This window comes from Triticum urartu, chromosome 6, assembly GCF_003073215.2.
Source record: "Triticum urartu cultivar G1812 chromosome 6, Tu2.1, whole genome shotgun sequence".
NCBI lineage: Eukaryota > Viridiplantae > Streptophyta > Magnoliopsida > Poales > Poaceae > Triticum > Triticum urartu.
In genome coordinates, this window is record NC_053027.1 from 521,052,998 (window position 1) to 521,067,561 (window position 14,564).

Genomic DNA, 14,564 nt, shown 5'->3' on the forward strand with positions numbered 1-14,564 from the left:
CGGGGTACGTCAGCAGATCAGATTTGTGGAAATATCATTCTCTCTACGGTGGTATGTGGAACTTGTTTTGCAGAGCCGGACACGATCCTCGTGTTCAAAATCTTCTATGAAGTATTCGGAGGAGGAACCCGCCTTGCAATGCCGAAGACAATCTGCGCGCCGGACTCATCGTCATTGAAGCCTGGTTCAGGGGCTACTGAGGGAGTCCTGGATTAGGGGGTATCCGGACAGCCGGACTATATCCTTTGGCCGGACTCTTGGACTATGAAGATACAAGATTGAAGACTTCGTCCCGTGTACGGATGGGACTCTCCTTGGCGTGGAAGGCAAGCTTGGCAATACGGATATATAGATCTCCTTCCTTGTAACCGACTCTGTGTAACCCTAGCCCCCTCCGGTGTCTATATAAACCGGAGGGTTTAGTCCATAGGACAACATACAATCATACCATAGACTAGCTTCTAGGGTTTAGCCTCTCTGATCTCGTGGTAGATCAACTCTTGTACTACTCATATTATCAAGAATAATCAAGCAGGACGTAGGGTTTTGCCTCCATCAAGAGGGCCCGAACCTGGGTAAAACATCGTGTCCCCTGCCTCCTATTACCATCCGCCTTAGACGCACAGTTCGGGACCCCCTACCCGAGATCCGCCGGTTTTGACACCGACAGTAGTAGACATCATAGCCCTTAGCTTGCTTTGTAAGGTGAGGTAGTCATTAGAGGCCGCCGAAGTCATAGTACAAGCCATCTTGACCACAACAAAAAAAACCTCCGCACGAGTCCAGAAGGATTCAAACTTGAACCTCTTCTTTGTGCAGATGGAGACATTCATATCCAACATTAACAGGCAATGATCGGAGACTGCAGTGCCAGAGCTGAGAGGAAACACGTAGGGTACGCCTCATCCCACTCGTTTGACATGAACACATGGTCGATCTTCTCCAACGTAGCCATCTGCCTCTCATTAGACCACGTATAACGTCTCCCATTCAGATAGAGCTCCTTCAGCTCAAGAAAGTTCAACTTTGCTCTGAACCTGCCCATCATCCTATGGTTGATCAAAGCATTACTTTTGTCCTCCTCCCTAGCAATTAGATTAAAGTCTCCCGCTACCAACCAGGGCCCTGCGTGTAGGTCCCGAATGTCAACAAGGTCTTGCAAGAAAACCACTTTGTCCACCTCTTCTTGTGGCCCATAGACACATGTGAGCCACCATGGCCGCTCGTCCTTCGGGCACATCACAAGCGTTGTTAAGATATGATTCGTGTAGTGTGGATTCAATAGTCGCGTAACCGCGGCATCCCGAGCCACTAAAATCCCACCTCGTGTACCCACTGCCGGCAAGTAGAAAAAGTTTTCATATTTAGTGCCAAGGCACTGACGCACAATGTTCATGGATACATCTTGCAGTTTTGACTGATCTCGCTCCCCTGCTCTTGCGCGCTGCGCCGACCGCCACTCCGGTGCTGGTGGCCACCTCCCGTTGTTCTCCACTCCGGAGGCAGCGGCCACCTCTCCCCCTGCGGCGCTATGGCATCCAGAGTCTCGCTATCGGGCTCCATCTCCTCCGCGTCCTCCCTTCCCCAGCCTTCTCCGTCCCCTGTGGCGCGACGAGATCCCACGCCTCCCCCGCGTGCCGACCCTTCTGCTCCGGCTCCGACGCAGCCACGGCCTCAACTGCGCTCCATCATCATGCCGCAGGTCTTGGGCACGGCCTTCGGCCCTATCGTCCAGGGCGGAGGGGGAGGGTCGTCGCGCACGCCGATGCCGCTGCGGATTGGGGGTGGCTGGCAGACCATGACGAGCCTCCGTCCTCGGGCTTTGCAGCGCCCTCGGCGTCGTGCTCCCGCTGGCCGGCCCCGCATGCTGTCGGCTGCTCGCCCGCTGCCGGTGGAGCTGCATGGATGTTGTTACAACTGCGGGAGCGAAGGGCACATCTGGGTGGACTACACCAACCCAGCGTTCTGCGTCCGGTGCCGCGGTGTGGGGCACATCTCCCATGGCTGCACCAGGCCGCGTAGTCCATCTCCGGTGGAACAACCTGCGCACCCGCCTCCTGCTCTGCGTCGTCCGGTGGAGGCATCCGCCCCTCTGTCGCCGCGACGCTCAGCCACTATCCTGCCGCCTCCGCCGCCGGGCCCCCCGCCGCTTGGCGCGGTCAGGCTCTGGAGTGAGGTGGTGAGGGCGCCGTCCTGGGACGTGCGGGTTGCTGTCGGCATGGAGTTCTCGATACCGTTCGGCCCGCTGGAGTCGGCGCCGCCCGGGGTGGCCGTAGTTCAGGATGCGACGATGGAAGTTTGCTTCTTGGAGGCGGGTGATGACACACGGAGGTTGGAGGCCGAGCTTGCTCGGGCAGTGCTTGTCACGGTCATCGGCAACATGCCCTCGGTGGATTTGGCCTCTGCGGCGGAGGCGCTGCACGCGACGTTTGGCATTGGTCCGGCGGATATGTCTATCCGCGCCTCCTTCCCCGATGATTTCCTTGTCCTATGCCGCAATGAGGAGGTCCAGGACCGGATGGTGCGCGCAGGCCGCGCTAACTCGTCCTGGTTTGAGCTCAACCTCCGGCCGTGGAATAGGCAGGCGCAGGCGGCGGCGGCCTCGCTCCCCTACCTGGTGCCGATCTCGTTGAGGGGAGTGCCTGCGCATGCGTGGAAACTGAGGACGGCGAGTGTGATTCTGCGCGGTCTCGGCTACGTTGTGGGGGTCGATGATTCCACGGCTCCCCGGCTCGACATGGCGGATTTCCGGCTGTGGCTGCGCACAGATCGGCCTCATCAGATCCCTCGTCGCCGGTTGTTGTTCACCGATGAGCCCCAGCGAAACCTCTGGGCCGAAGAGGAGGTCCGGCGTTCTTCTGTTGGCCGGCATGCCAGCACGCTCTGGTATCCGATCGATATCCGGGTTCTGGAGGAGCCGCGGATGGTGGATGGGGAGGATGATGATGGTGGTCGGCGGCCTCCTCCTCCTTCGCCGCCGCCGTCGCCGCCTTCTGGGAATGACGATCGGGTGCGAGGGCCGCCGAGGAGGGAGGCCAGCAATCCTACAGTGCCCGTGAATTTGGCCAGTAGGGTGGAGTCGTCGACGGCGACGCCGCCGCCGGTGACGCGCGGCGTTCAGGCCGGCGCGGTTTCGGCAGGTAGTGGCTCGGTCAGCGACAGCTACATGGCCATCGTCACTTGATCGCTTTGCGCTGATCCTGTGGGTCCGCAGGCTGGCGGTTCTGCCAATGGTGGAGGCCGACATGTCGGTGCAGGTGGGGTCTGGTCAAAAGGAATGATCAGTGGTCCATTGTGCTGCGTTGGTGCAGGGGAATGAGGTGCAGGTTTCCATTGTCTCGCCCGCCTCGGTCCAGCTGTCCAGGTGGGCGCGGGCAGACAGAGATGCGCTTAAGCCTGAGGTGGATAGGATCTCAGATCTGGAGCAGGTTGGTGCTCGGCATGGGAAGGGATCCGTCCAAATTGGATCGTACCATATCCCCTTGCGGGGCCCAGTGCATGATGGGGACGCCTCCTCATGCGGGGACATATGGGATGGGCTGGACTAGTTGTTCGAGGAGGATTCGATGAGTGGATGCTTGCGACCGCTGCATGGACAGGTGGAGGCTGGTGATGCGTTCTGTGTGAGCCTATCAAAGGAGGGCTGCGCCCATGCACCATGCACTCCTTCCCCGACGTCGCTACGTACGGTGGGGCTGGCGAGTCCAGGGGATGTGATAGAGGAGACCAGGCTTCCCAGCCCTGTACAAACCGTGGTCACACCGCAGAGGGCCGATGGGGAGGGCCCCTTGCTACAGGACATTGAAGCCATGCGGGCGCAGATGTGCCGGTCCATAACACCAATTTTGCCGCGTCCACCAAGTCGTGCATGTGGGTTACAAGCCCGGAACCCAAGAAAGAAGCAGAGGGTGGATGTCACTCCAAGGAGGAGTGCGCGATTGACAAAGATGGGTGCCTCCAAGCAGCAACAAGTCCTCATTAGAAGATTATGTTTGGCCCATGAAGGGGAGGTAATCTCGGAGGAAGCACTAAGGATGTACGTGGACCTGTTTTCTCGGCCACTCTCGGATGCTCACATCGCGGCGATACTTGCTTTGTTTGGATGGGAGTCACCGGCAATGCCGCTGGCGAGTGAGGCGGTGCACTAGCCGCTTGGCTGGTGGTCATGGTTGGATCTGATCATGAATGCGCAGCCATTGAGGATGATCGTGTGGAATGTCCGTGGGCTAAATGCTCCGGCCCGCAGGAATGCTGTATTTCAGATGGTTATTTCTGTGTTTTGAGAATCCACTATCAATCGCTTCATTGCCCCACACAACTCCTATCTTACACATGTTTTGATGCTTCTGCGGATGTATATCTTGCATAGAGCTAATCACATGACACACATTATTTCAGCTTAGCGTCATGTACTTTATGGCCATATGAAACATCACTCAAGAATGGAGGTGTCTATCTACACGGTAGTAATCGTGATGATCACACTTATTTATTTGATATGCTTGAAAAATATGCCATACAAGTCAGAACCGAGTTTGACCAAGGACTATTGCCATTATGCAAAGCTACCTAGTATTGGTAGTTTAGAATAACATCTCACCACATATTAGATGAAAGCTATACGTGATTAACTGAAATACGGAAAAAAAATCTTTTCTCAATAGAAAATGGCACATCGATCAATAATCATCCTCAATTGCAAAATTAATGTATAAATTAGAGTTGCACATGGCATGCACACGATTTGGAATAAAATGCATGTTCTCTAACAAGTGAAAAAACATTTAATATCATAATGTTCTTCAATACTTCGTCTACTTCTCAGAAAATAAATTTCCTGGACAGGTTAAGGGTCTATTTTTTGCAAAAAGGGCACCAATTTATTACGAAAGCTCACTAGAAGTACAAGGCACCCAATACAAAATAGAAACTACTTCGAGGTCCCTGGACCACCAAAATGGCCGGTATCGATGACATAACAAGTCGTTGACATGCCATTGTCGCCGTTCCGCTACTGGAGCCGGCCTGACCTTGTCGACGGTAGCCGAGAAGTCTCCGTGCATGTGCCCCATAGGATTAGCACCCTAGAGTCGTAGTTGTCATCACTGAACTATTGAATGTCATGTGAATTGTAGAAGGGTTAGGTACTCATAAACAAGGTTGTCTAATATATGTATGTTGAAAAGCAAGGGGATAAATTGAACGAAATGAAGAGCAATCCAGAATCCTATTAATCTGCATTGTCTAATATTAGTCTTGCCATCGTCCATGTATGACAAGAAACCCTGACCTCGCCGCCCCAAGGAGATGACAAAAATCTATGTCGAAACTCCGTCTACTTCGTCTCGACGGAAGAAGTTGAGAATGATCAGATCTCAAAAGACCAGCTCAAAGATGAAGCACTGCCATCTATCCGAGTGTCACCCTTGCGAGGACTAAGACCCTCTAACCCAAATTACCAGCCGAAGCGCCAAGGCCTTGGGGATTCCCCCTGCCAGCGGTTGCTGGAGCAACAGGTAAGGGAGGCGAACTCGGGAGTTACGAGTGATCAATCGATATAGTTAAGGTTCTCTTTAACGCACAAGATTCTTAAAATGCGGAATAAAAAATTGTATGACCAAGTGTTATGTCTTCTTGAATTCTGTAAAATTAAAAACTACATAAATTTGGATGAAGGAGTGCTTGATGGCATAGGAGAAACGTTGGAATTCTTAATAAAGGATTGAGCGGATGGAAATTTTCCTCAAAAATAGAATGGAAATGGATTCAAAGGAAAAATTCCAAAGGATTGCAACCATATGAATCAAACTGCCAACGCAGGAAAGATCCCTAAGAATTTAAATCCTCTAAAAATTGCTATAAAATTCCTTTGAATCAAAGGAGCTCTAAAAATGTTTTATGCATAACTACTAGTACGTCTTGAAGGAGGCACGTATCACATCCACAAGAGTGAACATGTTGCATATACACTCGTGCGTTAGTTCAGCTCCGCCTAATTGCACAACTGATTTCCTCTGGGAAACCGACGAATATTAGTTGTAGTCTCCGCGTCGCCCGGGCGGGGTCGGCAGCTTCTGCTCCTGGACGACGAGTCGCGCCGGGAGCGGCCGGCCGGTGCCAGAGCCTCCACAGCTGCGGCACCGCTTGCGACCGGAGCCGGAGCACGTCCCGCAGCCGACGTCGCCGTCGGACCAACGGCTGCAGAGGCACTCCTCCCGGCCGGTGCCGCTGCACGTGGAGCAACGGGGCCGCGCGTTCCACCTGGACGCCGCCGGCAGCCCGTCGCCCGTCGTCCGGTTCGCCATCGCCACGCCCGCCAGCATCCCGAGCCCCGCCGACGCGATCACCATGGGCGAAACCATCTTCGCCGAAAAAACAATCCAAGAATCTCCCTTTTCTTGGTGCCCAAATTGCCGGTGCTTGTTGCTTCCTTGCCGTGTGCACTTGCCTGGTGCTGGTAAGGAGTGGAAGAAGAGATTTGGATGGGTGTGTCAGTGTGTGGCCAGGGGGGGTGTGGCAATCTGTTGATTTTGTGGACGGGGTGCGTCGGTTTATAGGATTTTTTCGCGGGTTGTAGGAAGGTGGGTGTTGGGATAGTTTCGTTTAGCAGTTTGGAGGGTAGCGGAGGCGAGGAAGGGAAGGCGTGCCCGCCTCGTTACCTTTGCTTGCTTGCTTGGTCTGCATCCGTCGGCTACTCTGCTATGCTTGGGCCTTTCGATCTCTGTTTCGTGTGTGCTGCGAGCTGCTTCGCTGCACGTGTGTTTACTCTGCCCTTGCGAGTTCCTTTGCCTTTTCCACGCTACGAGACGAATTCGGAGCTAGGCACTGGATTTGTCCTCTGCATTCTTATGAGCTCCGTTAACGATCTGGATCATGTAACTGGCCGAAAGACTTGTAGATGATTCTCTAGATTGCTTGCAACATTTGGACCCTGTTAGCTGGCGAATATTCGCCGGGAGGATGGCATATGCGAACGATTTCGTGGCAGTTTTAGTTGCGAGGAAGTGGTAAGGAGTGGTATTTTCTCTAGGCAACATGGCAGTTTCTTCCCGAGAAGGCAATTTTCGTTTAAAAACTGCCATTGTTTGATCTTTTCTCACAACTAAAACTACCGTCAAATGACGTTCGCTTGCCACCCCCTCCCAACTGACGTTCGTTGGGTAATATTACCGCAAGATTTTGATTTACTTAGTAGGGCATCTCTAACAGACTCCTCCCTCTCTCCCTATTTGTCTGGACCGGAACTATCATCCAATGGGTTCGTCTGGATATTCCGGACTGTCAGGTATCCCAGTCCCACCTCTAATCGAGGGAATAAATAAGGTAGTCTGAAATGTCCGTCAGTCGGATCGAATAGTCCGACCCCACATAAAATTCCTATCGAAACCCCTTTCCCATCCCACACTCCACCCCCTTCTCCTCCGCTCCCTTTCTCCGCTCCAAGACCCTGATTATGTCGCTGCACTAACCTCGAACACCACCTGGTTCTTGCAGACCTCTGTCGCTCCACCTTGTCGCCTAGACGCCAGGCCACTATCGTCGGATCCCTACGTCACCTAAATAACTTTCCACCCACTGATGACGTCCATGTCAACCGCCACACACACCAAGTGTTCAGTGAAATGCCAATTGACGATGGGATGCAACTACATCATCACTGGTCATTACTACAACATGGGATACTGCTTTCAAATGTCATATGACGATGTGATGCAACTAATGCACACACCAAGTGTTTGTTGAAATGTGTTTTTTACAATTCAGTTTATCGGTGATGTCTCGCGTACTTGCTCTCGTATTTAGTTCGAAGATCATATATTAATGTGTGCTCACCTACTCCTTTTTGAAAGACAAGATGGAGAAAATATTTAAATGTCCTTATTTCTACACCTTCTCACCTAAATATAACTACTGTGATCTTCAGTGACTATATAGGGTAAGATGGGAGCACATTCCAAATTTACATTTCGTTAGAAAGTTAGACTCGACCAAGCATCTCCTCGTTTGCACTACTATAGAAACTAAAGCTTCTACATAGGCTAGTTTAAATGTGGGAAATGAGGGGCGCTAGAAAATATTCTCTTTAAACGAGCTAGCGATTTGGGGAAGCATCTCATTACCATGGAATCCATTATCAACTCGTCACTAAATTGGCTTAGCAGTTAGCACCATCGCATTTTGAGCGATATCTTCTTGGCACATAACCATGTGAAACTATCTACGTCTTCCCTGGTGATACTTTCTCCGCTCGTGAGTTGGAGATAAAGCTAGGATCTGTATTCTCTTAGGTTCTATTTGCCAATGATACAACCATATATATGTTCATCAAATGTTTGATTTACCTAGAAACAATGAACTACTTTGCATGTATGAAAGGATACATTTGCGAGATAATAAAGAACTAGTAAATCATAATTAGGTGCTACCATGTAAGGTACAATAAATTAAAAGATACAAGTGTAGAGTAGCGGTGGTAGGTGTTGCGGAATTGTACCTAGGCAATTGGCTATGGTACTAGACTAATAATCGTCATTGTAGTTTATATATAGGAGAGGCCTATGCTAACATGCATGCAAAATCAATTGAATTATAGGTATTTATGATTTAAACCCTTAGCAAGTATCTGCAACTACTAAGAATACATTAAGGTAAAACCCAACCATAACATTCAGATCTACGGGTCCTATGTATCCCATATGCATCAACACCTATACTCACGCTCGGTGATATATGTCACTTCGACCAACCTATGCATAGTTATCTCAGCATACAACTAACCCTAAAATGTGATCCTCATACATGCACGCTCATATGATGGGCACCAAATGACATCAATATATCAACATACAACTCATATCAATCACAATAGATCACCAATCAACCGCGTGACAAAAATATTCTACTCAGACATATTAGAACGCAACAAATCGCGAGGGAATAATTTATAGCAAAAACATGTTCAAGTAGGGAATTGGGTGGAGATGGTGACATATATGGTGGTGAAGTTTATGTAGACGATGTCGGTGATGGTGGTTCCCCTAGCGGCACTTCAGCGCCGCCGTAAGAGAGGGGGAGAGAGGCCCCTCCTTCTACTTTTTCCATGGCCTCCACACTAGGTATGGAGAGGTTTCCCCCTATGGTCCGTGGTGTTCATGGCCCCCGAATGGCAAGAGCCCATCGGAGATTGGACCTCTTTGACAGTCATTTTCTAGAATTTCTCTCTCCTAAAATCTGAGTCCAATCCGTTTTATCGACCACAAGAGTTCCGTAACTTCGATAAATATCAAAAACAATAGGATGATAGTGAAACTTCCGGAGCAAGTCTGCAGCTAAAGGGCACCTCCAACCGACCTAAGGGGTGACCATGTGATAGGAGCTCCCTCGGGTGGGAGCTAGGGACGTGTGGTGGGCCTATGGGTCCCCTCCAGGTGTGTACATGTCCCTTGTGCTTCTTTTGGTGCAAAACTGATCATTGTTTTTTTGTTGCTCTTTAGACCGATTTCATGAAAAGCCCCAAAATACTAAAAAACAGGAGGTGGTCTTGGACACTGGATTAATATGTTAGTTCAATAAAAAAGGGTATAAATTATGCCAAGAGTGTATAAATTATTGTAATATAGCATGAACATAAAAATTATAAATACGTTATAAACTTATTGTCTCCTGCCATCCCTATGCATGCATCCCTGCATACGCCGTATCTGCGCTTGTCTCAGGTTGGCTCCACGGAAACAACCGACTAGAGTGTTCCTAGCGAGCCAGGCGCTAGGGTGATTTAAGTTTCGTGCGTGTGTGGGCCAGCGACTCATGTGAGCAACCAATTTTTTTATCCGTTAGGCCTTTTCTGGGAGGGGAAGGGGCTGCAAGGAACCAAGCACGCCCTATTGCTACTCCATTGCATTACCATGCAGTAGTTTCATGGGACCAACTGGTGACTCAGCAGAAGCCCATACACATGATGTAAGACAAATAAATGATGCAAGGATATCTCCCCTTCTGTTAATATACATTATTACTAGATGGAGACAGTAATATTTAAATTATGCATGTTATCTTAATTCTCTCTGTAACACACCCTTGATTGGAAATGTCCATACATGCTTTAGTTATTAGTATAATTGGTTTCACGGTTAGGCAAGAATGGTAAAGAAGACAACAAGGCCATGAACTTGTAATGTTAATATTACTATGAAAGTATTAGAGCTCCCTAAAAAGTAGAAGTATTGGAGTACTAATTCTTTTTCTACAATTCAAATTAATATATTATCAATAATGCCTCATGTACTTGCTCTGGTATTTAGTCACAAGATCATTTATTAATTGACGCTCACCTACTCCTCCTTCGAAGACAGATGGATAAAATATTTATGTCCTTATTTTGTACACTTTCTAACATAAATATAAGTATTGCGACCTCCATTTGCTGGATAGGGTAAGATGGGAGCACATTGCAAACATAGATCTAGTTACAAAGGTAGAGCCGGCCAAGCATCTCCTAGTTTGCACTACTAGAGAAACTAAAGCTTCTATATATGATGGTTTAGAACTAATGTTGGGAATGAGGGGAGCCAGAAAATATTCTCTTTGGATGAGCCCACAATATGGGGAAGCACTTCACTAGTAGAAAAAGGGTCAAACGTGAAGCACATTAGTGTCGGTTTTATTTTGGCCCGGTACTAATGGTACCATTAGTGCCGGTTCAAACGGATTTGCACACGAACCGATACTAAAGGGGTGGTGGCAGGCTGGCGTCAGGCCGGGGCCCCACGATCATGAACCGGTACTAAAGGGGTCTGACCTATAGTACCGGTTTGTGACACAAACCGGCACTATAGGGCAATTTTCAAACTCTACCCCCCCCCCCCCCCCCCCCCCCCCCCCCCCGCGTGTGTCGCCATTTCAGTTCTGAAAAAATCAAAAGAAAATGATAAAAACTTCAAAAAAATAAAATCCTTCGAGAGGTAGTTATATTACTACATCTACTAGTTAGGAAAATTTAAAAACTACATTTAGACATGTTTTGCAAAAAGTGTAGGAAAAATGTAAAACGGCTATAACTTTTGCATACGATGTCGGAAAAAAACGTATAATATATCAAAAAATTCAGCACGAAAATCCGTATCCGATGGAGACCGCCTACGGCTTGTTTGCAATTTTTTAGAATCCTCAAATTCCAAAAGGAAAAAAAGATATGGTCAAATTTCAGTTTTTTTAAATTTTTTTGTTAAATCTGGTCAAATACTTATTCAAGAAGTATTAATGTTCTACATAATTATTCAAGAATATTAGTGTTACTAAATAATTATTTCAATTTTTTTGAATTTTGGTCAAATCTGGTCAAACTATGGTCAAACTGTGGTTCAACTATGGTCAAACTTATTCAAGAAATATTAGCGTTACTAAATAATTACTTTTTTTTAGAATAATAGTTTCAAACTCAAACGGTGAAATGTGTGACTTCATGCTCAAGCTAAACTCCTGAGGGTAATAGGATTGACATCTTACTATTGTCAGGAAAACACAAGTGCAGACTCGAAAACGAAGGAGAATAGAACCTGAAAGTTAAGCGTGCTCGGGCTGGAGTAGTGAGAGGGATGGGTGACCGGTCGGGAAGTTAGATGATTTGAAATGAGTGATCCATACTTGAGCAGTTAAGAGAGGTGGTTAGAGACTAAATCATCAAATAATTCAAAAAAATAATAATTTCCAAAATTTTCAAAAAAAAATTCAAAAAAACCTTTAGTACCGGTTGGTAACACCGGTACTAAAGGGGGGGGTTCTTTAGTGCCCACCCTTTAGTGCCGGTTATGGAACCGGGCCCTTACGAACCGGCGCTAAAGCTCTGTTTTGTACTAGTGCCTCCTGATCATGAAATCCATTATCAACTCGTCACATAATAGTCTTAGCACCATCACTTTATGTGTGATACCTTATTGGCGTTTAACCATTTTGGACCATCTATGTCTTCCCTTGTTGCGGGTGGTGAGTCTTCCCTGGTTGCGGGTGGTGAGTGCCATCAAGAAGATGATGATAACTTCGCCGCTCGTGAGTTGGAGCTCTTTTACATCACTCTATTGCTCCTCAACCCTAGATATGAGTACCAAGCCATTTTGACCATCCATACGTAAGGGTAACTTGGTCATTTTTGACAAGGTATATTAGAAATTTGATGTTATTCCAATTCATCCCATCTACTCCACAAATGCCCCTAAACAAATTAATAGCTTGCAATTGTTTGCCCCTGCGTAGCATCGATTGACTAGTGCTTCCAATGCCAATGTCGAGCCACCACTATCCTTCACCAGCATTGACTCGCATCACGACCACCTCTAAATCAAGTGCATGCAAATATATAGCGAGAATGCATATGTATTTGCTTTACTTACATAACAGAAGTAAAGCAAGGCAACAATTTCTATTGTGACACCAATAAATCCAATAACTGAAAGTGGCTCTGAATAAAATCATCTCCACGAAGGGTACAGAAAGTACGATGTGCGGTTTTCTAATATATTTACTTAATGCAAAATTAAGATGACATGGACATTGCTTCAGTTAACAATCTGCACACTATCAGTACATGAGCTTATCGTTATTGTAGTTTTCTGAAGGAGAGGCTTTGCACATGTTCGTAGGACTGGCACCCTAGAGCCGTAGTCATCACTGTTGAAGCATTGAATCAATCTGCAGCACGTGACATCAGATCTCGACGACGTCCAAGTATGATGAGAAATCCTAACCTCGTCGCCCCACGGAGACGATAAAAGACTATGTCAGAACTACAACTACGTCGACTTAATCATGCCGATGAAGTTGAGGATGATCAGTGCCTGAAAGACCAGCTCGAAGATGAAGCACTGCCATTTGCTTAAGCGCCGCCCTTGCGGGGACTAAATACCCATAACCCAAACTACAAGCCGGAGCCGAGGCACCGAGATTCCATCTGCCAACGGCCACCGAAGCAGTAGTCAGGGGAGGCAAATTCAAGGGTACACCGGCAAAGCCTGAAGGGGACTGTGTTTATAGGTACACCCACTTAAATTACCAGTAGATGTGTACCTCAGGAGTTATGAGTGAATGATCATATAGTTACGGCTCTCTTTGATTCACAAGATTATTTCAACACCGGAATAAAAAATTGTATGACTAGTGCCATGTCCTCTTGAATTATGTAGAATCGAAAACCCACATAAATTTGGATGAAGGAGTGCTTCATAGCATAGGAAAAATGGTGAAATTCTTAAGAAATGGCTTGAGTGGATGGAAATTTTCCTCCAAAATAGAATGCAATGGAATTCAAAGGAAAAGTTCCAAAGAATTGCAATCATGTGAATCAAACTGCAACGCATGAAAAGATTCCTAAGGATTTATATCCTCTAAGGGCTCCTTTGATTCAAAGGAATTGCATAGGATTTTTGGAGAATTTAAACCCTTAGGAATTTTTCCTGTGATGCTCATTTGATTAGTAGGATTGGCATCCTTAGGAATTTTTTCATATGATCCATTTGTACTACATTTTGGAGGAAAATTTCCATCCACTCAAACCTCTTTGTAGAATTCCTTTGTTTTTCCTATGCTATCAAACATTCTTTTAAATCATGTAGGATACTATGGGACATGTCACCCTATTCCTGCATTTTTTTATTCCTTCATTTTGACAATCCTGTGAATTAAAGAGGCCCTAAAGTCCTACAAAATTCCTGTGAATCAAAGGAGCTCTAAACACGTTTTGTGCATAACTAGTAGTACGTCTTGAAGGGACGTGTACATCCACAGTAATGAACATGTTGCATACACACTGATGTGTTACGTTCTGCCTAACTGCACTTCTGATTCCCTCCGGGAGACCTATGAACATCAGTTGTGGTCTCCGCGGCGCCCGTGCGCGGTCGGCAGCTTCTTCTGCTGGACGATGAGTCGCGCCGGGAGCTGGCGGCCGGTGCCAGAGCCTCCGCAGCTGCGGACCGCTTGCGTCCGGAGCCGGAGCACGTCCCGCAGCCGACGTCGCCGTCGGACCAACGGCTGCAGAGGCACTCCTCCCGGCCGGTGCCGCTGCACGTGGAGCAACGGGGCCGTGTGTCCCACCTGGACGCCGCCGGCAGCCCGTCGCCCGTCGTCCGGTTCGCCGTCGCCACGCCGCCAGCATCCCGAGCCCCGCCGCCGCGATCACCATGGGCGCCACCATCACCAATCCAAGAACCTTTCTTGCCGTATCGTGCTGGTAGGAGTGGAAGAAAAGATTTGGATGGGTGCCTGTGAACGGGGCGCGTCGGTTGATTTATAGGACTTTTTCGGGTGGTGGGTGCTGGGCTCGTTTAGTCTGGCAGCTTGGAGGGTAGCCGTGGCGCGGAAGGGATGGCGTGTCGCCTATACTCTGCTTACGATGTCTCGGCGATTCTGTTTCTGATTCGTGCGTGTGTACTGCAAGCCATGGGATTCGCAGCTACACGTGGATTTACATGCTCCTTTGCCGCTACCGGACGAATTCGCAGCTAGGCACAGGGTTTGTCCTCTGCATTCTTATGAATTCCGTTAACGATTACTCATAGTTGCAACATACTGTT

At 48.2% G+C, this 14,564-nt stretch overlaps 1 protein-coding gene and 1 pseudogene across 1 annotated transcript; both read right to left on the bottom strand.

The window, feature by feature from the left end:
* Positions 1-5,690: 5,690 nt before the first annotated feature.
* Positions 5,691-6,522, bottom strand: LOC125514810. The gene has a single exon (XM_048680164.1). It carries the CDS (start codon positions 6,360-6,362, stop codon positions 6,033-6,035), a length of 330 nt encoding a protein of 109 aa, XP_048536121.1. The 5' UTR covers positions 6,363-6,522; the 3' UTR covers positions 5,691-6,032.
* Positions 6,523-13,712: 7,190 nt separating this feature from the next.
* Positions 13,713-14,271, bottom strand: LOC125512603 (annotated as a pseudogene).
* Positions 14,272-14,564: the final 293 nt, after the last annotated feature.